The sequence below is a fragment of the Amblyomma maculatum genome, chromosome 10 (assembly GCF_055883805.1).
Source record: "Amblyomma maculatum isolate TAMU_Amacu chromosome 10, ASM5588380v1, whole genome shotgun sequence".
NCBI classification, from domain to species: Eukaryota; Metazoa; Arthropoda; class Arachnida; order Ixodida; family Ixodidae; genus Amblyomma; species Amblyomma maculatum.
The window spans coordinates 41,623,858-41,645,753 of record NC_139353.1 but is presented as its reverse complement, the minus strand read 5'-3'; the positions used below and the strand labels follow the sequence as shown (position 1 = coordinate 41,645,753).

The 21,896-nt window shown below is 43.1% G+C and overlaps 1 protein-coding gene across 6 annotated transcripts in view; it reads left to right on the top strand.

The window, feature by feature from the left end:
* Window positions 1-21,896, top strand: part of LOC146176259 (uncharacterized) — a 326,256-nt gene that overhangs the window by 82,083 nt on the left and 222,277 nt on the right. For all 6 annotated transcript variants that reach the window (XM_084582578.1, XM_084582580.1, XM_084582576.1 and 3 more), the window contains 21 exons: window positions 859-1,046; window positions 1,957-2,153; window positions 3,318-3,553; window positions 4,252-4,557; window positions 5,160-5,411; window positions 6,569-6,692; window positions 7,538-7,743; window positions 8,526-8,681; window positions 9,145-9,306; window positions 10,040-10,162; window positions 10,800-11,000; window positions 11,525-11,674; window positions 12,548-12,700; window positions 13,034-13,168; window positions 13,712-13,873; window positions 14,582-14,781; window positions 16,207-16,318; window positions 18,496-18,720; window positions 19,556-19,657; window positions 20,034-20,210; window positions 20,769-20,915. In XM_084582578.1, coding sequence (XP_084438704.1) covers window positions 859-1,046; window positions 1,957-2,153; window positions 3,318-3,553; window positions 4,252-4,557; window positions 5,160-5,411; window positions 6,569-6,692; window positions 7,538-7,743; window positions 8,526-8,681; window positions 9,145-9,306; window positions 10,040-10,162; window positions 10,800-11,000; window positions 11,525-11,674; window positions 12,548-12,700; window positions 13,034-13,168; window positions 13,712-13,873; window positions 14,582-14,781; window positions 16,207-16,318; window positions 18,496-18,720; window positions 19,556-19,657; window positions 20,034-20,210; window positions 20,769-20,915 — 3,714 coding nt within the window. The remainder of the gene's footprint in view (window positions 1-858; window positions 1,047-1,956; window positions 2,154-3,317; window positions 3,554-4,251; window positions 4,558-5,159; window positions 5,412-6,568; window positions 6,693-7,537; window positions 7,744-8,525; window positions 8,682-9,144; window positions 9,307-10,039; window positions 10,163-10,799; window positions 11,001-11,524; window positions 11,675-12,547; window positions 12,701-13,033; window positions 13,169-13,711; window positions 13,874-14,581; window positions 14,782-16,206; window positions 16,319-18,495; window positions 18,721-19,555; window positions 19,658-20,033; window positions 20,211-20,768; window positions 20,916-21,896) is intronic.

Genomic DNA, 21,896 nt, shown 5'->3' with positions numbered 1-21,896 from the left:
GTGAAAGTGGGGCTTTATATCCATGTTGGGTGGTCTTTCACATAATGTGGTAGATTACAATGGCATGTTAATGAGTATGTGTGACCCAAAACTGAAACCAAAGTGAAAGCCAAAATGCTAGTGCATCTAATTCACAGTTGGCATAACCACGCTAAATTGGTGGTCATTGTTTCTTCCTTCTATAACTGCCATGAGTGGCATTGTTGGTTGACTGTATGCCAAGCCAAACCGGAACTCATTCGACCTCTATTTTTGTATGAATGTTGCTTGGTAAAGGAGGTTGTTGATGTGTATATTGAGATGACCCAAAGCCAGAAATTTTAGAGGAAACATTATCATGCCAGAGTGTTAGGAAGGTGGCATGTAGGCTTTCATCTGCAGCACACCATGTTTTTCTTCACTTTTTCTTTCCTTGTGTTCATTGTATAAGCATCTAAGCTTTGTACTTGCCTTGCATGAACTATACTGAACTTAGCATTTACACTTCCTTTCATCCTTGCAGGGCTGTGTTTGAATGTGGTCTAACCTGATAGTACGCAACTTTTGGCAGCTTTCACTCCTGTTAAATGTAAAGCATGTGTTCACTCCTACTCAGGCCATATCATCTCACCCTCACTCTGTCCTCTCCAATTTCTGTATTCCCCTTTCCACCTAATGTTCCTATCACATCAGTGGGGACTGCTGAGATGTCCTTTCTGCATGAGGCAGATAATGTACCTTTTCCCGTTTCTGTCGAAGACCCCTTACTACTGCGACTGGCACAATGGGAGTATAGATTATGTCAGGATTTCTCTTTGTGCTGACTGTTGACATTGTGGTAGAGCTCCCAGTGCTCACTATCTCCACCGTGCGGCGCAGATCGAGGAGCACACCCGTCTCCTCGCTGGCTCCCCAGCCTCATTCGAGGACAGCTCCCTGGAGTCGACGACGCTCCAGGAGCAGCTCGCCACTGTACCTGTTTCTCCAAGAAAGCCCAGTGCGGCAGAACGGTGGAAAGGCGGTGCTCGCAAGGCACTTCTACATTGGGTCAAGAACAGCATCAGCCAGTAAGGCACAACCACATACACTTATCACACTCAGTTGTCGTACTGGAGTATACTGCCTGCAGGCTGTATATGCTTAGAGGTTAAAATTACTATGCAAAGTTTCTACCTTTAATATCATCCAGCACAGCATAAAATGCTCAACATGGTTCTATTAACTGGGTATAGACAGTGTTACTAAAGTGTGGACAGTCTACTACCTTTTTTTTTTTTTTCACCTAGAATTAAGCCTTGGGCACTATACACTGCACATAGATTACTCACTGAACAGGCAGTGGTTGCTTTTATGTGACGGGGGAGTATGAAGATATCTTATTCATTGTAGAGAAGGCCAAAAATCTGTGTTTTTAAATCATTCTAAAACTGGAAGTCTCAATGCTGTAGGTAGCTCAATCAGTTGCCAAGTACTAACCGGGAAGGCACCCACAGTCTGAAAGGGGGGCCATAGACATGGCTACACCGTTGAATTCAGCATGTACATACCAGTGTTGTACACCAGCAGAAGAGTGTACAACACTGGCAAGAACTCAAAAACAAACCTCTACATACTGTAATGTAGAGGTTGTTTTCGAGTTCTCGCCAGTGTTGTACACTCTCTTGTTCTCAAGTTTTTAAACTTTAAAGATTTATGAAAAAAACTTGTTTGCTATTTTCTCGATCAGGCTTTTGCATTGTTGTTTAGAACTATAGTGTAATTGATTATGTAGTGGCAGGTACTTTGAGCTGGGCCTGTCCATCTCACCTCTAGCTCTAGACTCCCACTATTGTGTTCAGAGGTCAGTCACAAACCTGTTGAGTATGAATCTATGTATGCCTGATATCAGTCTGAGTTCCATGCGATATTCTAGCATTCGGTCCTATTCTAACCAACACTGCGTGAAACTGCAGCTTACCTTGCACTGTGTCCTTGCAGACGCTTTGGTGTCCAGGTGAATGACTTTGGCGCTAGCTGGCGGGATGGCATGGCCTTCCTGGCCATTGTGCACTGCATCAAGCCTTCACTGGTGGATTTGGACTCTGCGAAGAAGATGGATGCTCGAGGCCGCCTGGAGAGGGCCTTCTCACTTGCCGACCAGGAGCTGGGCATCCCACGGTTACTCGATCCCGAGGGTATGTTGCAGGGCTCATGCATACCACTCTTCTGTACAGAAAAACACTCCAAAGCAACTTACAAGCTTCACATAAATGTCATGCTAGTGGTGTTGAAAAATGATGACAGGGCAGGCATGATGAGATGGTAGGAATTGTGAATACTGTGAATTTGCGGTAACCATGTTCTTGCTAGGTGTGTTTCATTGAGTTTCGTTCCATACTTTCCTAGACTAAAGCCAGTTTAGTGATGATAATGATCAAGGGTTCATCATTGGTTTCACGAAATAAGTAATGAAAGTGTGGTTATACATGCTTTATTAGCATGGATTTTTAATTGTTGACTTTTATTGCAGCTCCAGTGAACTTCAGATGCTTTAATTAAAAGAATGGTATATATTTTTGTATATTTATTTTCGGGGTGTCACTTTCACATTTGGTATTGGTTAAAGCCCTGTTTCAGCTGTTTACTTCTCTGATAGTTGCTGCAGCATTTTGTTTTGGGACAGTGCTTGCAGGTGGCACATTGGTTTGGCTATTTCCGTAAGGAGAGTAGTGAAAGGTGGAAGCCATGCATAAAGCTGTGTCGGGGAGTCAAGATAGAGTAGAGCATAACACTTATTTATTTATTTACACGCACTGCAGTTCCAGCGTTGCAGGGGTGGGGTTAAGAAATATATACATACTAGAATGACAAAGTACAAAACAAACTTAATCAACATGTTTACACAAAACAGATATAATATAATACAGACACTGTGAAATGAAACAGAAAATAAAGCGATACACAATAAACATAACACAATTAATATAAAAAACATTCATGCAGCATCGATACTCGTCGATTTAGTGCCACATATAGGCCAGGAATTTGTGTAGCAATATCTCACCTGTCAAATGCATTATACAGTGCTCCAGAGTCAGTGTTCCTGTCTGTTTTACTTAATAGTTTCAGGTAAGCGAGCAGAAAAAAAAAAAGAAAACCTGCCTAAAAAGAAATTTTGATAAAAGCAGCTGGCTATAAATGCCGACGCCTCTAAATAATGTGTCGTCTCAGGTCAGTAAAAGCCAAGTGTTGGTGGCGCTTATCCTGGTCTTGTGAAAAATATTTTCATGTTCCTTGAATCTTCTACCAGCCACCTGTTGTTTGTGTAATAAAAGCCAGTGCACATTTCTCGTCTGCAGATGTTGACGTGCCCCAGCCGGACGAGCGGTCTGTGATGACTTATGTGGCCCAGTTTCTGCACAAGTATCCTGGCACATATGCCACAGAGCAGCCGCTTTCGCCCACCGTGTCTTCCCCTACGTCGGCCGCACCCGCACAGGACGACCTATCCATCCTTGAGTCCTTCCTCAAGCGGGCCGAGAACACCCTACAAATCCTCCAGAAGCCCCTCACCAACCTGAGAGAAGAATACCAGGTAAACGGCTGCTTCTCGTCTTACTGTGCAGAGAAAAAAAAAACACGAAGTAGCAAAAAATGGGGCAAACTGTTATTGACTGAGCCTAATAGAATACATAGTGTGAAAAGGGCCACGACATAGAAACATTAGATGGAGTTGCATTACATGATGTCATCTTATTTCTTCCTGGGTGCCTCTTTTGTGGTGTTCCTCTATGATCAAATGCAGGACACACAAATTCTCTTCCGTAGCATGTTTTGCCTTTCTTTATACGAGATCCCTCCGTCTTGAAGGCCTTCAATTTTATCTTATCAGTTCTCCTATAGTTGCTGGTCCCACTGTGAAGAATTTTGTCGAGATATTCAGCTTGACAGTACGCAGTACGAGAGTTGAGGTTGTGTTGGCAAAAAGGTGAACGTTGGTTACAAACCAGCCAGTTGTGCCTTGTCGTTTGATCAGCCATTTGATCAAGCCTCAAGAAAGGAATGAAAAACTGCGCCAAATGTTTGCAAGCAGCCTGGCATCACAAGTAAAACCTATTTAGGAATGATAGATTGAGGAAGGTTTGTGATACCTGGCCCTGTCTCGATTTACTGTGGAAGGGAGCAGGTATTTATGTTCTTGTCTGAAAAGACCGGACCCTGCATGCTTCGAGCACGAATCTGGCATAAGGAGGCATCGTGAAAGGGTGGCGAAATTTCTTTTTGTACTCGCAGAGTTACCTGAACCTGTGCCGAGACTTGGACGGCCACCGTGAGCTCTATGCCAGACTGGGACGTCGTGCAGCGCGCGCTGACAGCAATGTTGTACTGAGCCAAGCATGGCCGCTCATGGATTCCCGCTGGCGTGCGGTTGAATCCGGGTTGGCGCAATGGCGCAAGCGACTAGACGCCGGCCTTCCTGGCAGGCTGGCGCAGGTAGCCGAGTGGCTTACGCAGACCGAGGAAAGGCTTCGCAATGACAAGCTCGCACTGGGCCAGATGGATGCTGCCACTGTCAACTCCAAACTGGCCGAACATCAGGCAAGTCCAGTTTTTGCTTATGTTCACCGCTTTTTTGCTAAGGTGTGAAAAGGAAAAGTGCAAAAAGAAAAATTGGTGCACTATTTCTCAACGTTTCATGCATATGCAAGACAAATAGTTGGCAAGTGCGTACTCTTACAAAAACAAAAGAGAAAGTGGGAGGGCAAGAACTGAAACTGAGAATCATTTTATTGCATTGGTCCCCCCTCCACCTTATTGAAATAATATATCTCATTTACTCCACTCTCTTATAAGTTTTATACAGTACTTCACATTTTTATTCATTGCTCCTTTATGCCAGAACAGGTCGGCATCGTCACCTCTTTGCCACTATGCATTGATAAGATCAACTCTAGGAATGCTATTCTCATGACACTTGTTAGAGGTGAGCGAGGAGGTTACTTCTTCAGCTACTTTACTTTAGTCACTGGAAAAGAAGCTAGCTTGTTCCATTAGGACCAGGACCAGTTGATTGATGCTCCGAAGTCAACCAGGCGCTTGAGGTTGGAGGGGCATAGGTAGGAGAAATGGAGAGGTAGTATGGGGACCGGCCATGTTTAAAGACATCTGTGGTCAGCTGGGCCTCGCTTCTCTCATTCCAGTCGATCCTGAGTGACCTGGACGAAGTCAAGAGGTGGCTGGCCGAGCAGAAATCCTCGCCAGCCATCGTGGCCACCGTGGCACCAGAGCACTTGGCCGATATTGAGCAGCGGCTCGAAGCCCTGTCCTCGCTTGTGTGCAAGCGGCAACTGCTGCTGGAGATGGAGCGACGCAAGCTTGCCCTGCTGGCACTCGTGAAGTCTGTGGAGCAGCACGTCGCCCAGCTGGAACAGAAGCACGGTTCACGCACTCAGGTATGTGATGCAGAGGCACCACTGGCAGCCGTGCGGCCTGTCCGTGGGCTGCGGTGCAGGACGGAGTCAGTAGAACTGAGGTAGAACTTTAGTACAACTTGAGTAGAACTTGGGGGTTCTACTTAAGTTGAGGTTGAGGTACTTAAATGGGGGATCTACTTAATGGAAAATGATAGGTGTAACTTCAAGTCATTGGAATTGTGCATAGTGGGTCAGAAAAATAACTCGAGTCAATGACATTCTAGTGGAAATCAAAAAGAAGTAGGCATGGGGAGGGCACATAGTACAAAAAGAGGATAACCGATGGTCGTTAAGGGTAACAATTCGATACCAAGGAAGTAAAGCGTAGCAGAAAATGGCAGAAAGTCAGGTTGGTGGATAAAATTAAGAAGTTCGTAGGGGTTAAGTGGATGCAGTTAGCACAGGACTGGGTTAATTGGAGGAAAATGAGAGAGGCCTTCGCCCTGCAGTGGGTATAGTCGGACTGACAATGATGATGGGGTTGGACTCAGTCAGTAGCAGTTCAGAACCATTGTTTCAATTAACGCTACATGCGATGTAGAAGGGTCAAAAGAGGGAAGGACATTTAAGGGCTGTACAAGAAAATTTCGGTGTTCATGAATTTTAGTGACTTTCGAGCCAATGGCACCTGTCATTTCTTCCTAATCTTCTAAAGGATGTGATGAGAATTACCTTGCAAGGGTGGAAAATTTTTGTCACTTTTTTCTTTCTCTGGCTTCACACAAACTAAGCACACAGATGCTCTGCTGATCTTTTTGCTCGGCAAGCAGGTTTCTTGGCATTTGGTGGTTTAAGATACCTTATTGTTGCTGTCATTTCAACCATGTGGCGAAGGGCTTTGTAACCTCTTTGATGAACTGAAGTACATGTGTTAAAATAAAGAAGCTTACCCTGTGGAGGCTTTAAGGCTTTAACAACACAGCGCCTATGTTGTTCCACTTCTCTTTGTCCTGTGTCTGCGCTGTTCCCTTTTGAGCAGATAAGTCATAAATACCAGTTCCAATTGGTCTTTTTTGACTAAACTGAGGGTTACCATTAGAGACAGGTAATCTTTTCACTGTAACTTGCCAGCTGCTTTATTATGTGCTGTTATGATGTGCGTGCTGGGCAGCAAACCAATTTACTGGGTTTTCCAGGTGGAGGACCTCCTGAGAAGGCACAGGGATCTCCTGGAAAGGGACCAGGTGTTCCAGCAATTTGACCGCCTCTTCAGAGAACTGCAAGAGGCACTGGACATGTGCCAGAGGGGATCAGCTCTTGGTGAGAAAGTTTCTTCATGAGTCTTCAGAGCAGCCACTGCTCATAGCAGTCACCTGGCAATTAGTATTTTGGCCAGAAATTTTAATGGCATTGTGATTTCTGGTGAATACCTATCTGCAAGGTCTAAAGAAAGCTTTTGTCAGAACTGTAATTCATTGATGTGGTGCAACTGATTTAGTTCTAAACCAAATTTTTTCATCATATTTGATATAGCCGTCTAGTGAAAAAGGTATTGCGTAGGCAGGGAAAGAGTAGCAAAGAAAGATGAAAATGAGCAACACTGAAATGAGATGGGCACCTTGTAACTTGCTGATGAAGTTACTGATTCATGTTTCTTGCTGATTGCTACCAGGGTTTTAGATATGTGATGGTCTGGGATTCTGATTGTGTTTGGAAAAAACGGCAAACTTCAAAGTTACAGCAGGCAGTAGTACTGATGTTTGGCTCATGGGCAGAGGCTGGTGCAAGCTAGCTATTGAGACTCAACGAGTGAGATAGTGAAAAGGGAAACAGCAGGCAGGGCATTTAAGACAAGAGAGGTTAGAGAAAGATGGTTAAAAGGAGACAAGAAAAATATGGATGAAGAATAGAGTTTAAGTAGGTCACGGAGGGGTAAAAGTAAATTGAAAGTGGTGCATTGTGGACTCCTAAATTGCAGTGACAATGTTTTATGTGCTATCTTTTTATTATGCATGTCTGTCTTATCACAAACTTCAAATAATATAGTTGAAACACTCACTGTGAGCCTTAAATCAAAATGACATGAGCTAGTGATAGCAACGTGAAGATATTTTAGGAATTCAGTATCGCGTCTTTTGATAACTATGTAAAACTGGTTTTTGCAGGGTTTCAAGAGGTTGATGACCAGGCCCGGTTCCTGAGTGACATTCATGACCACTGGACCAAGCTTTCGGCACGACTTCGAACTTCCGGCAACGTGCTCAATGAAGTTGTGGCTCAGTGGCAGAAGTATGATGCTCTCCATGGTCCTGTGGTTCAATGGTTAGACCAAGCCGAGATTGTACTGCAGTCAAGTCCTGCCAAGAAACAGGTAAACATCATTGCTGATATGGGGCTACTCCTTAAATATGAACAACAAGCAAGCTTTCTCCAGTTTTCTAGCTGGTTTTTCTTTTTGTCATGTACTGTTGAGAAGTCCTTTTTGGCCTTAGCAGAGATATAACTTAAGAAATCAGTTTGCTTGTGCGAACTGCTTGTTCCCCTTAATATTGGAGGGAGCTGTACATGAAGCGATGGAGTGGTATAAGTGCATGCAACTATTGTTCTGGCTCATTTTGTAAAGAGCACGAAAGAGTAGAGTTCACTGAAACTTGGGAACTAGATCTGGACTTTGGAGAATTTTGTGTTGAGAGTGAATACTTGTTACTCCAACAAGTATTCACTCTCACCACAACGACACTTTTCAGTGTCATTTAAAGGCGGGAAAGTTCTCTGTAGCAGTGCTATGTATGTGGCACGTTTTGGGCTTTTGAATTTTGGCGGTAAAACGGCAGTGATATTACCGGACCATTAGTTAGAACCTCTCTGAGAAGCATTCAAATTTGCTACTGCCATGGGTTGCATGGGTGGCAGTCATCCTCATAAATGTGATTCGTCCTTGGTATGGAAGATGTTAGGCCTGATATGTAGTAAATCAATACTTTAAACGGAAACTTATGCTGAGGTAAAATACAGAGATTGGAAAAAAATTTGCTTGACTTTTTTTTGGTACTCACTTGAGGTTTCATTTGTGAAGTTTACATCTGCATCTGTAAAAATGTGCTTCTGAACCATGCCCGAATGGTTGAAGCTGTGTCCATCTTTCTTTTTTAGGAGTTCTTCCAGGATCTTCCCAGTTGGAATGAAAAGAAGAAGAATGTTGTTGAGTCTGGAGACTACTTAGCTGCAACATGTCGCGATGACATTGCTTCAACAATCAGGGCTCAAGTTCAAGCCATCAAGCAAAGATGGGACTCTCTCTATCCACAGGTACTTAATCCTTACTGAAAGTCATAGCTGGAGAAGACATGTGAACAATAAGCTTTTGTTATGAAGCTCTTTTGGAATTTGCAGTGCTAAAAAAAGAAGGAGTAATGCTTTTTTTTTTACTTACCTAATAGCACTCACTTGACTGTAGGCTGGTTTCATTTTATAGTTCAAACAGTTGCGCTTGCATTGTACGGTTAATATAGAAGAGAAAAGAACACAGGGGCTTCGTGTGTTCAGTTCTGGTTCAGTCTTTGTTTTAATTGCTTACCTATCAGCAAAAGGCGCATTATTGACTTGTCAGTTCTAGAAATAGCATCTAGTTCTTGGTTTGGGTGATACAAAACATCATCTCTTGGGGGCTGAATAAGTGCAGTATTCCACATACTGAGTAATTGTCTAGACAGAGCCGCATGTAATGTTCATGACAGTGCTTTGATGCCGTTTTGTCTGTTTTTGCTTGCAGATGCATCCTTTCCTGAGCAGTGGTGAATCACTGCGGGCAACGCAGCAATTCCAAACCGGTCTGGACAATCTCAGGCAGTGGTTGGCACAGGCAGACCAACTCCTCACCGCCCATGTGCCTTGCGATGTACCGTCATTGGAGCAACACGCTGAGGACCTTAAGGCATGTGCATGTAGCTGACTGCAGAGTTGATCCTAGTAATTAGCTGCCCTAGTTTTAAACTAAATGGACTACATTTGCCTCGATCAAATAATAATATTTTTTTTTATCGTGGATCTGGGAATAGTTTATGATGTCTGCCTTGCCTGACTGCATTTTTGTTGTCGGTTTATGCAGGTAGTGACTAGTGACATGATAAGATTAGTGATCACTTGTTATCACAAGAAGCATGAATCTTGTCATTACAGATTAGAAATGAAAGTGAAGTGTAAGCAATTAAATGACTGTATTATCATTTTGAAATATAGCAATAGGGCTGCTACACATAGTCTTCTTTTTTTGCTTTAGCTATGAAAACTTTTGACAGTAGTGTAACCTTTCTTGCTCTTTTATGAGTGTACACAATTGTATGCCAAGTGCAATTGAGTACACTTCATTTGAGACAACGTGATGGTGCTAGTATGTTTTAAATCTGTTCTGCTTAACAGGAGATCCCTAAACTGTTAGTTTATCGGAGATTTCAGCACAGCAGTGAGATTCTGTTCCATTCTATTCTCTCTGTGGGGACCTAAACGTTACTGGTCGGATTGCCATGATTTCACTGTAACAGAGGCATAGGCATAGAGTCGTAGGTGGCAGGTCGACATTTTTACGTGCTTTCTTACCAGAAGTGAAATAATGTTGCATTCGAATATTGTTTCCATTGCTCTGTGCTTTCCTGTTCTCCTCTTCACAGAGGTTCCAGAGTACCATGGAGGAGCAGCGGTCACAGCACAAAGCCTTGTCCCGAACAGCCCAGGTTCTGGTCCGAGACTTAAGCCGCACAGAGGTTGACAAGATGATGGCTGACATCAAGAAGGTATGCGTCCTTTTATATTCCTGCTTTGGTGCCTTCACCGCTGGCACATGTTAGCAGAATCCCGGCCGCGACGCCCACTTTTCAATGGAGGCGAAAGCCAGACGCCCCTGTGTTCTGTTCGATGGCAGTGCAAGTTGAAGAACTCCAGGTGGTCGAAATTTCCGGAGCCCTCCACTGTGGCGTTTCATATCCTGAGTCACTTTGAGACGTTAAACCCCGTAACCCAAACCAAACATGTTAAGGGTAAACGTAATACTACGTTGAGTTTTCTGGTTCTTGTACTTCTTTACTCCCTCTGTGGGGCTGGACATGCTGATATTTACCTTATCTGTAAGTTTTTGAAAATCACTCTTCATAATTTATGAGCATGCGTGAAAAACATGAAAATGCAGCATGGCAGCTGCTTGTACAGTACATAAAAGAACACCTAGTGACGGTTATCTTGGAGCATCAGTTTGCTTTTGTCGTTTTGTCACTGTTTTACCTTGCTTTGTAGCCTCATCATGCTGTTTTTATGGAGTGTTTCTCTCGGGCACATCAATGCTCTTTGTATGGAATAGTATCTAATTACCTTTTGTAGACTTGTTCCGCTTATATCAGTCTTTCTTTCTTTTCTTCTTTTGCTTGCCGGCCGCAGGAAAAGGAGAACCAAGTTCGGACGGAGGCCCGCTGCTCGCAGCGTCTTTGCACTGTGACCCAGGTGACATCCCTGGTTCGTGCTCTGGATGCAGACTTGGATCGTCTGGATCGCTGGCTTGACAAGGCCGAGGAGGCCATCTCCACTTATGCTGTACCAAATACGCAAGCCCTGGTTTTGGATCAGCTTGAGAAGCACCGGGTAAAAAGAGCTGTTGTCATCTATTTGTCACACCTGGCAAGCTCACACACCACGTCAGTGTAATTTATCAGATCATGCAGGCAGGAAAGGAACACAAGTTAGTTTTTCAAGGTGTCTTTCTAAACACAGTTTACATTGTGCCATACAATGGAGTATCTGTTGTCATTAAGCTCACCTAATTCTCAAGTAGTATTAATTCTCTTATACTGTCCTTTGATAGCCAGCCATTGAAATGAAACGTGGGACGTTCCTGCTTATTCTCAGGTATGAGAAAAAAAAAAAAAAACTTACCTGTTAGTACTGTATAGTGTCTATATTGAGTCTTATTTGATATACATACGGTGGCTTCATTCCAGTTGCTGCCGACTGAGCACTGGAATCAATGCTTCTTCTAATGCCTCTTCTCCATAACACCCTAGACAAAGAGAAAAATGTTTGTAACTGCTCTTGCATGATCGGAAGATAGACTATCACATAATATAGAGTAATAAAATAATTGTCTCAACCTTATTTCGTGCCTGCAGGCTTTCTTCTCCCAGCTGGGTCCCATGAAAGCCCTCCTGACGAGCAAAAACAAGACCCACCGAGAGCTGCGAGAGGAAGTTGGGGCCTGCCCAGGCTTGGACACTTCCAGGGTCGATGCGAGGATGGCTCAGCTCAACGAACGCTTCCAGGCATGTCTACAGCTTGCTTTCCTTTTGCGCACATCTCCAGCTTTCCTCTAATTGCGATTGCTTTGCACAGTAAGGACATGGGTCTTATAATTGATTTGATTACTTACTGCCCAAATTTGATAAACCTCACAGAATTGCTCAATTTTTGCTGATGATTTCAAATATGCAAAAATATTTTCTTCTAGGGCAGTTATTTCCAGAGGTTTTAGAAATTTATTGCTATTGCCTGCTCAAACAATAGAGGAAAGAATGGTCACAAAAAATTAATTTTTAATATGCAGATAGATATTAGTATAAAGTATAAAAAATGTAATGCTGGAAGCATACTTTTTGTTGTCTGCTAGAAACATTTTGCATTTTATTGTGAAATTTTGATGAAGTTGCCTTGGCTATGAGTGCCAAGTTCGGTGAGCTGCTAAATCTCTAATATTAGCTCAATTTCAAAACTGCTTCCAACATCGCATGCCTTACACTTTGCACTACAGTATTAAAAATTAACTTCTCATGAGCATTTTTTTCCTATTGTTTGAGCCGACAATAGCAATAATTTCCTAATACCTCCAGAACTAATTGCCCTAGAAGAAATTTTTCTTGCATATTTGAGACCGACAGAAAAAAATAACAGACAATTCTTTGAGGTTTCATCAAATTTGGGCAGTAAATAACGAAATTAGTTTTAACCTATGCTGGCTTTCTTGACACTTCATACACGCACTGTCAGGTGTACATTTTTTCATTAAAAGCTCTGCATTTAATGGTTTGCACTATTATATTATGCCGGTAAAGGTCTCACGGCCTTCAAAATAGCACGAAAGTCATTGGTTGGAAGTGGTGATGGCTTTTGCTACATGGATGCTGTGCTCCATCCCGCAGAACTGTGCCTCGCTGGCTGAGCAGTGGGAGCGTGCTCTGCAAGAGGCGGCCAACCGGTGGGAGAACGTGTACGATGCTGAAAAGAGAGCACTGGACTGGCTCAGCAAGGCGGAGACACATGTCTCCGACAGGAGGGATCCCGAGGCCGCCAGGGTGAGCTTTCCAACTTGGTAGCCAATCCTGACTTTCCATAGCAGTTGGCAGGGTTTTTTCTGTGTGGGGAGAGATCTGTGGACAGTTATTCAATGCCACAGCTTGTAAAAAAATTATTTTTATTTGTTATAGGGGAAGAGTTCTTAACACAGGCTGTTCTGCATAATGCAAAATTCTAGGCTAGATTATCTTTGCACATTTTTTTTTTCTTTTACTTTAAAAACAACTTGCATGGTTTTTGTTTTTGTTGTGGGATCGGAAATTGCTTGTTAAGCATCATGGTATAAACAGAAGGCATAACTGCTGCAATTTCCGTCATGCACATAATTTCAGGCATTCTTCAGCAAGCCCTACGAGCACATCCTGCTGCGGGTGATCCAGACAAGCAAAGACGTTCTGGCCACTTTGCCTCCTGAAGACCATCCAGCCATCGAGGCCAGAGTTCAGCACATCAAGGAGAAGTGGAAGGTAGTGACTCACATTTTCTACATGGTGCTCCATCATGCCCTGTATTATGGAAATGTTACGAAAAGGCAATTGTTTTTGAACCTCCTGTAATGCTGCACTGTCAGAAAAAAAAAAAGAAGTACTCTGTGCAACATTTTCCCGGTGCTGTAGCAGTGTGCACAGTACACAGTAAATTGATCAGTGGACTTCATCATTGCTGTGACCAGTTCATCTTGTTTAATATGCCAGTGCAAACCATTCAACTTCTGTTGTTTTGTTCAGCTTGAAATTATTTATTGGTGATATAATATGTAATTTTTTGGTTTTGTACACATTTTTGAGAATATCTATTTCTTTGCTTCTGGATTTGCATTTTAATTTTTTCATTCTGGTTTATAATGCTTATGAAAACCAAGAAGGACAGGCAAAAAATAATGGCAGAACATCAGACTGAGGCCTGCTTTCCTGTAGGGAAACAACTCTATATTCCACATGAATAGACATTAGACTTAGTTGATTGGTGTTTGCTTACGTTGCCATACAATCTTGATTTTCTTGGCCCAGGCGGTGCAACAAAAGCTGCCGCGGCTCAACGATGATGAGCTCTTTTCGGAACTCCATGAATCATTCGGCCGCAATCTGGAGACTCTCAACAGGGAGCTAGATGAAGAGCAGAAGCTTATTGACAAGGGTGGAAACTTCCGTGTCATTCTGACCCGCCACGAAGTGAGTTGGGAGTTCTGGTCACCATTCTTTCATCAAATGCCTCGCACGCATAGGAGCGCAAATTTGCTATTCGTGGGTGTGGCACGCCTTGTAAATTCTGCAGTGCTGTGTGTTTTGGAACTTCAGTTGGGGATTCTCAGACTAGGTTCCATGGAGCCTTCGGGTTCCTTGGAGTGCCCTTCAGGGTTCTTCAAGCACTCAGGCTTGTGCTGGGCCTCAGCCCCCATTATTGCTTTACCAAATTTATCCTAATAATAATAATAATAATAATAATAATAATAATAATAATAATAATAATAATAATAATAATAATAATTGGTTCTCAGGAAGGGAAAGGTGCAGTATCTGTCACACTTGTTTCTGTGGACACCTGAACTGTCCCATAGGGGAAGGGAGGAAGGTGGGAGTGAAATTGGACTAATAATATTTTGGTCACTTGTAGCAGTCTCTTGCTGCACGGCTGCCAGTAGTTATTAATTAAACTTGGGCACTTTTTGAGGGTGAACGCCAAGATGCGCGAGGATCCTCGGGGCCTTTTGGAAAGCACTAAATTCTCTAAGGCTACAAAGGTCCAAAACCACCAACTTAGATCATGGCACGGTGCTGATTTCTCGCTTGCACTTTTTGTTCATATTTCAAGAGGGAGGTGGTAAGGGTATGGTGCAGGTCTTGAAGAACATCCTCACTTGTGTTTGTGTGTGTGTGCAGGAATACTTCAACAAGTCCCGAGAGATGGGCACGCTGCAGGACTGCCTTGAGGAGATGCAGCAGCTGGCGCAGTCATGCCCCAGCCACCAGACACCCTTGACGGACTGTCAAAACCGCTTCCGGGTGCTGCACGAGCGCATCACTACCACGCATCGCCTGCTGCAGGTGCCCAAGGACGACTGGGTCGAATACTCCAAGAAGTGAGTGCACAGTCTGAAGGGGTTATTCCACTACCCGGTGGGATCAGTCTGGCATGTGACACTGATAATGGGTGTTCGACATTCAGACTATGCAGCTCTTTATCAATAACAGACTGATAATTGGGGCTAGTTATTGCTTCATATTGTAGTGGTTAGCGCTAGATTTGACAAATGAGGGACAAAAAGGCGGACAGCATCCAAGAGATGCTCATTACGTTTGTTAGCTGTCTTTTCAGCACCTATTTGCCACTGCTCGCTAAAGCTCTTCCTTCATCCGCATTCTCTTTTTAAAATATATAAGTAAGAAGTTCTAAATTTTTCAGCTCAGTGGACCATTTTGTGTTAGTGCTGTCTGGCTGTGTACTTTAATCCAGATAGATGTTTGTTGGACTTGTTGCTAAGAGGTCGAGTTTAGTTACCTGCAGCTAACTGCCGGATATTTGTGACTGTCTTCTTGCACAAAGAATTGCTTGACAGAGAGTGCTGCGGTAAGCTCTTTTGCCATTGCTGTTTCTTCATTATCACGACCATTGCTTCAATGTTCGGTTAAAAACGTGCTCATGTGTGCACACAAAGAAAGCCAAAAAGTACCATAGATGGCAATTATTATAAAAGAAGAAAGAATAAAACTGTAACCAAGAGCCAGAAAATCTTTGTCATCCGCTGCATTCCTTCTATGATCCACTTTAGGAATTAAACAAAGCTGTCAATAATACTCTTTTGACTCTCAAAGTTCAGTGTAAGAAAAGCATCGTGATGAAGTATTTTTAGCAAGTATGAGCTATTGTGTACTCTTTAGAACATATCGAAATCTTGGTGCAGTGTGTTTTGCTATGCACTGTCTTCATTTTTTACTTATCAGTGGGACATTTAATCCTTTCATATCTTCCGCAGTGGAACAGTGATTAAACATATGTTTTGTTTATTTTGAAGTCCAGTACAGCGCAAAGATTGTCTATCAGTGCGACTGCTGGACCTGACAGCAGTATTTTTAATTCTAGATGGTAGCGAGGTGCAAAAAATTCATGTACTTTATAAAAAATGTGAAAAGTAGTCATGTAACCACATAGAAAATAGCTGTAATATGTTTCCATGCTGTGAAGAAAGCCTTCTGTTATATATTCATTTTGTTTAAGGGAAATATATATAGTAGTTATTTATGTATTTTTTATTGTATTCTTTAGTGAAGAACAACTCCGTGGTGGCTTTAAAAAAAGATTATCCTTCCGGTACTGTTTTCCCTAAAGTTGGAAACACTTTACAACTGAGAACAACATCTTTTTTGTAAAAATCACCAATGATGAGCGGCTCAAAAATGATAGGAGAGACGAACCTTGCATTCGTTCATTCTCATCTGTTGGATGGGGTCCTTGTGTAGTCTTTTGAGTCTCTTAAACTTGGCTGGGTGACACAATTTGCATGCAGATTCAATGGCATCCTCAGTTGGATGGACCAGGTGGACCAGCGCATCGAGCAGCTCATGCAGAGTGACACCAGCTCAGCCTCCGCCTATGAAACACAGCGGACAGAGTTCCTGGTAGGTGTGGCTGTGGCTCTTTGTGCTCCAGAAAGCAACAGAGAATCTTATTTTTGTTGCTTCGTTTCTGCAACTGTGTGTCGTAATAGTCTTCTGCTTGAATCAGTATGAAGGGAATCCGTATTTACTCGATTCTAAGCACCTCTTATTTTTGATGACTGAAATAAGACGTGCTGAAAGTAAACGTCTTAGGCTAATGCAATTACAGTTCGCTTCATCTTCAAGTTGCGGCAGTCGTCTTCAAATTCGTTCCAACTTCCGTTATGGCTCTCAAACAGCCGGCACCAGACAAAGCAATGCGGGCCCGCGATGCCTGCGAAATGGGCCGAGCTCCGCAGAAGGGGTGCTAATTAACACGCTGACAGAGTTATCGGGTTTGCTTTTGGCCAGCTTTTGGCATTTTGTACCGCCAGTTGTGTGTGTCGGAACGCAGCAGAGCAATAAACCGGAGGTCACGCTGCAAATGCCATGCCACTTCGGGACTCTGACGGCTCGGTGACTGAATGAGCAAGCGCACTGGCAGCCTTGTCTACGTGCTCTTCCTCACAGAAAAAAGGGGGTGTTTATATTTGCATACAAACTTATTTTCTCCTTTTCTTTTTTTTTTTTTGCGAAATTGAAGAGGGCAGCTTAGAATCATGAGAATACAGTACTTGTAATGAACCATTCTAATGCAGTTGCTTTTGAGAATGATGAATGAAAAGCATGAGCATGACTATAGCTCCTTGGTTCATCTTTGTTCTGCACTGTTGCTCTTAGTGAATAACAGGAGATTGTCACACCAGGAAAAGCTTGTTGGTCTTGTTTACCTGACTTGAATTCGATCACCTTTGTTTTGATGCTGACTGTACACATTTTACCATCCTGGCACCTACTTGTGGTTTCAGGCCCAAGTTTAGGGCTTCAAGCCATGATTTTGAAGCAAGAAGGCTTTAGGGAAGTAAAGATTGCTAGGGTTGGAGATTGTGCATTTGGAGTTGTACAAGCGTGAAAGCTGAACTGAAAAGCAAGGATATTGATTGTGGTGAAATTGCAAGCCATTTTTTGCCCACAGTTTTTCATTCGAGAACATTTGCTTGTGACAAGGTGCAGCTTCCATGAGAAAATCTTTGCAGAAACTGTATATTATAAGAGAAGGACAGCCATTGGACGTATGGAAGGTTCTTACAGGCAGACCTAGTATTTTTCAATGCCATACTTTGCGAGTTGAAAACAGTGTGCATTAAATAGTGTGGCTTGTGCAACTGCTTTTAGGTGTGCCCCTTGCAATATACTACTACAGCTCGTTGCACAATCACACTCATGCTGCAGAATATTTTCTAAACCATTGAATCCTTGTAGCTCAAATTTCGCACAGAAATGCCATTTGTTCATCAGTATTTTTTTATACTAAACCTGCTTTGTGGGGGGGGTACTTGCCTCATTCAATCGGCACAAGCTTAATGCTTGCATTGTCTGTGGCGTTGCCGGAGCAAAACAAGCCACTGCCTCAGCGATGGCTCCAGTGGCGCCACCTCATCGCCTTGTGAGCTCGAAAAGATTTATTCTGATGCACAAAGAAAATTCTTCAAATTTAGTTCAGGTCGGCCAAACTATGTTTTGCTGATTATTACTGATAAATCAGTTGATGAATTTCTTCAAATCTTCAGCAAAACAACTCTGCCCACATACCTTCCTCCGTCGATTCACTATAGTCATGTTGCTGTAAACAACGCGAGATGGCGCCACGTGTGCTATTGCTGGGACAACAGCTGTTTTGCTTCAACGCTGCCGCTACAGACGATGCGGACATCTGATTTTTTTGATCAAATGAGGGAAGTACTCCAAATTAATTTGGCGTAAAAAAAAAACTAACGACCAAATACCATTTCTGTATGAAATTTGAGCTGCAAGGATTAAGCAGTTTAGTTGAGAGAAGCATTCTAAGACACGCCTGTACTTGTGCAACACGAATTATTTCAGGTGTGTTTGAATTCACTGCAGTTATTTCAGTTAGTCTAAATTCGTTTCATTTGTATGATTGAGTTGGATTCAGTCGGTTCGAACTTCTCTCTTTCCTATCAGTGTGCAGATCCACAAAAGGCACCACTGCGGCCACTAATGGTGCAACCACTTTAAAATGGATTTGTGCGCCTTACGCAGCAGTTGACAGCACTCCATTTTTTTTTTTTAACCAGGACATTTGCGAGACGGTGGATGCACGCCGTGGTGACCTGGACTGGCTGAACCAGCGGCTGGAGTCTCTGGTGCCCGGCATGGAGCCAGAGGAGGCCAAGAAAGAGAAGGAGCGACTGGCCGGTTTGGTGGCCCGCTACGGGGCCCTTCTGCCAGTCATGGAAACCACCACCGTCGTCTCGGAGACCGTCTCCAAGTGCTACCTGTATCGTGAAGAAGTCACCCAGGTACTACATGCACCCTCTACTAGTTTGGGCAGGCACTTGAGCACACAAATCGTTGGATGTGGCAAAGCTCAGCTACTGGAGAAGAGGCAGTGAACAAAACACTAGAAGCAGCTGGCTAGAGTCTAAGTGCTCCAGAGATTTTATGGTAATCTTCAGATAAGTTCATGTGCGCACAACATAAGAAGGACTTGTGTCCCGTGCAGTAGTTGACCGCTTCTATTTTATTCTTCTTTTAAAATTTAATTTTGCTTCGAACCCATAATTTATTTTCATGCTGCATGCATATCAATACGTTTCAACTCTGGCAGCTTCCTATTCTTCTTATTAAAGTCAGTACAGTAGTTATGCGATCCCTGATTAGTCAGAACATTGGCGGAAATAAATAGGATACTATAAAAAAGATTTGCTTCAGTTTCATATTATTCATATGTCTCGTGTCCTTTTTATTTGTGTTAATATTCCAACTCACCAACCAGCTCAACTTCACAAGCTCTTATCTTATTATCTTATTTGCAACAGCCTCACGTTATTCACGCATCTTGTGTCCTTTTCATTTGTGTCAACATTTAACTCACCAACCAGCCTCACAAGCTGTTATTAGTTCCTCTGTGTGAATTTACAGGAGCCCTGTTTTTCCCTGTACGGTGCTGTTTTACTTGTGAAATAGCTGCATGCAGAGAGTGTGTACATATGTTAATTGGGGATTATGCAACTCTCAGGTTGGCTAAAAGCTTGAAAGGAAATCTTCTTGCCGATTTTGTATGCTGTGCAATTTTGTGCAAGCGATACAGAGTGTTGCACCCTTACAAATGTGTCATACACACCCACACCGCAGGTTACACGCTGGCTCAGAGAAGTTCGAGAAACAAAGGTACTTCCTGAAGAAATTCCTGTAGACAGCCCAGAGAAACTGGAACAGATGGTGCAAAAGCAAAAGGTAAGGCCTATCTTTTCTTCTTGGGGAACAAAACCTGCGAATAATTATTCAAAAATTTTTTTCAAGCTCGCCGTTTGAGAATTGTGGTGCTGTGAATAGCATGTGATGTGGCTTGTTGTTCTGAACATGTTTCGAGTAACAAACAACGGCACCCCTAGCCCATGTGTGAGCATAATTTTAAACTCCTTGTATGAACAGTGAGATCAGAAATATGTTATTGCTTCTGGAACTGTCTCATCGAGCTTTATTGGCCAACAGCTGACTGATCCTGTAACCTCTGGGCACAGATGATGTACTCCTAAAGAATTATTGCCATGAAAGCTCTAGTTGTAAAATGGCGATGTGATTAAGAAAGCTCCCTCTTTTTTTCATTCAGGAAGTGGTTGAGGAGCTAGAGAAGCGTCAGGGAAGTGTCCTGGAAAGCATCAAGTCTGGAAAAGACCTGCAAAGCGAGAAGGGTGCCCCTGAATTTGTGTCTAGTGATGTGAAGAAACTAGAAGAGGAGTGGTCCCAGGTGTACCATGAGGCAGTTGAAAAACTGGACCGGATGACAGTAAGTCTCTCACTTAATACTATATTATGCTTCAGTATAACTATTACCTTCTCCATACATATGGAAGAAAAAATATGGGAAAAGAAACTCCCCAGTGATATAATCATGTGCAAGTTGCCTCGTAATGTCACATATGAGAAAGAGGTGCCAGTGGAGGTGTGTGCAGTGGCGACACCTTGTGGTGTCAAATGAAAGTTTCTTTTGCTACACTTCCTTGAGAAGTGGCAGAAAAAACAAAGTTTTGAGTGTGTTTTAAAAGTAATAAACACATGTAAACTTTCATTGAGTACCGTGTGGTAAAAATTAGTGCTTTAAAGACTTGACAAGTGCATGGACAGTTTTGTGTTGCTTCCGACTGTCAAAAAGTGGCCATGCATGCGACTTGCTCTGAAGTGTAATGGCACTATTGCACCATCCGAGAGGATAAAACTTGAAGTGCGAGTCCTTTTTTGTGTGTGTGTGTGTGTGTGTACGTGTGTTTGTAACTTAGTTTCAAATCTGTATTCGTGATTGGACAAAGATCGTTCAGCATCGAGAACGCTTGTCTTCTGCTTGCAGAAGGACAGCCAGCGGTGGCAGGAGTTTGAGAAGCTTCGGCAAGAGATACTGCGGCTTCTGGCTCAAGCTGAACAGGAGCTAGTCAACATCGGACTCCTGGCTGACATGGAGCAAAAGAAACTTGAACAGTGCATCAAGGAGAAGCAGGTCAGTAGGAACATAGGAATCGGAATTTGTCCGACTTTTCTTCATAAAGAAAAATGCCGCGAATTTTGGTTAAAATTCTAATGTCGTGCGAAAGTGTGGTTGCACAACTTTCGGTGGCTATGGACCTGGTGTGCTGCAGTTTGAGCTGTACATGTGGCACCATCTGTGAGGCACTATATCAAGTCGTGAAGGTTTAACCATGGCCTCCGCAATCGCTCCAGTGCAACAGTGCTCTTGATCGCGGAGGCCGTGGGTTTAACCCTACTTGTGGTGCCATCTGGGAGCCATTACGTCAAGTGGCAGATCTTTAACCCTACTTAAATTAAAGCTGGTTATAGGAGGTAGTCAAGTGACGTCACAGGTGCTATTTTGTGTTGCAGAGTGCAGCTTCAGTAGTGCAAGCCGAAACAGATAATGATAATCCGATTAGATATGTCTGCAGTGTTTTGCTGTGCTTCGTGCATTACAAAATGGCTGCCACTGTGATGTAGGTGCACACTCCTTATAATGGCAGAAAGCACCTGCTGCTGTGGCTCAGTAGTTATGACGCTCATCTACTGAACCCGAGTACCCAGGTTCGAAGCCGACCGATTTGAATCCGCTCCAGTGTTTTCTTTTGTGTGTGTAAAAGCAGTACAAGAGGTCATGGTCAGTTGTTGGTCAGTCATAGGCTCTATCGCTCTCTCTGTTGGCTAGTGAACTTGAAAGACTCGTGGGGGGATTGAAGCCACTATGCCGGACTTAGTTTGAATTATCCATGCGAGTCCATGTGGTCGTGACCTCACAAAACAGCTTAGCCAATCAGTGTGACGTCACAAATGTTAGACAATTTTGCTAGATCCTGATGCTCCGGATTAGCGCTTTCACACTAATATCTAATGGTGTTGCTCTTTACTTAGTGTCATCTGAGATGTAAACTTTGTGTTACCTTAGGTACAGTATCAGCTGAGCTTCTCATTGTCACAAGAGATAAACTTTATT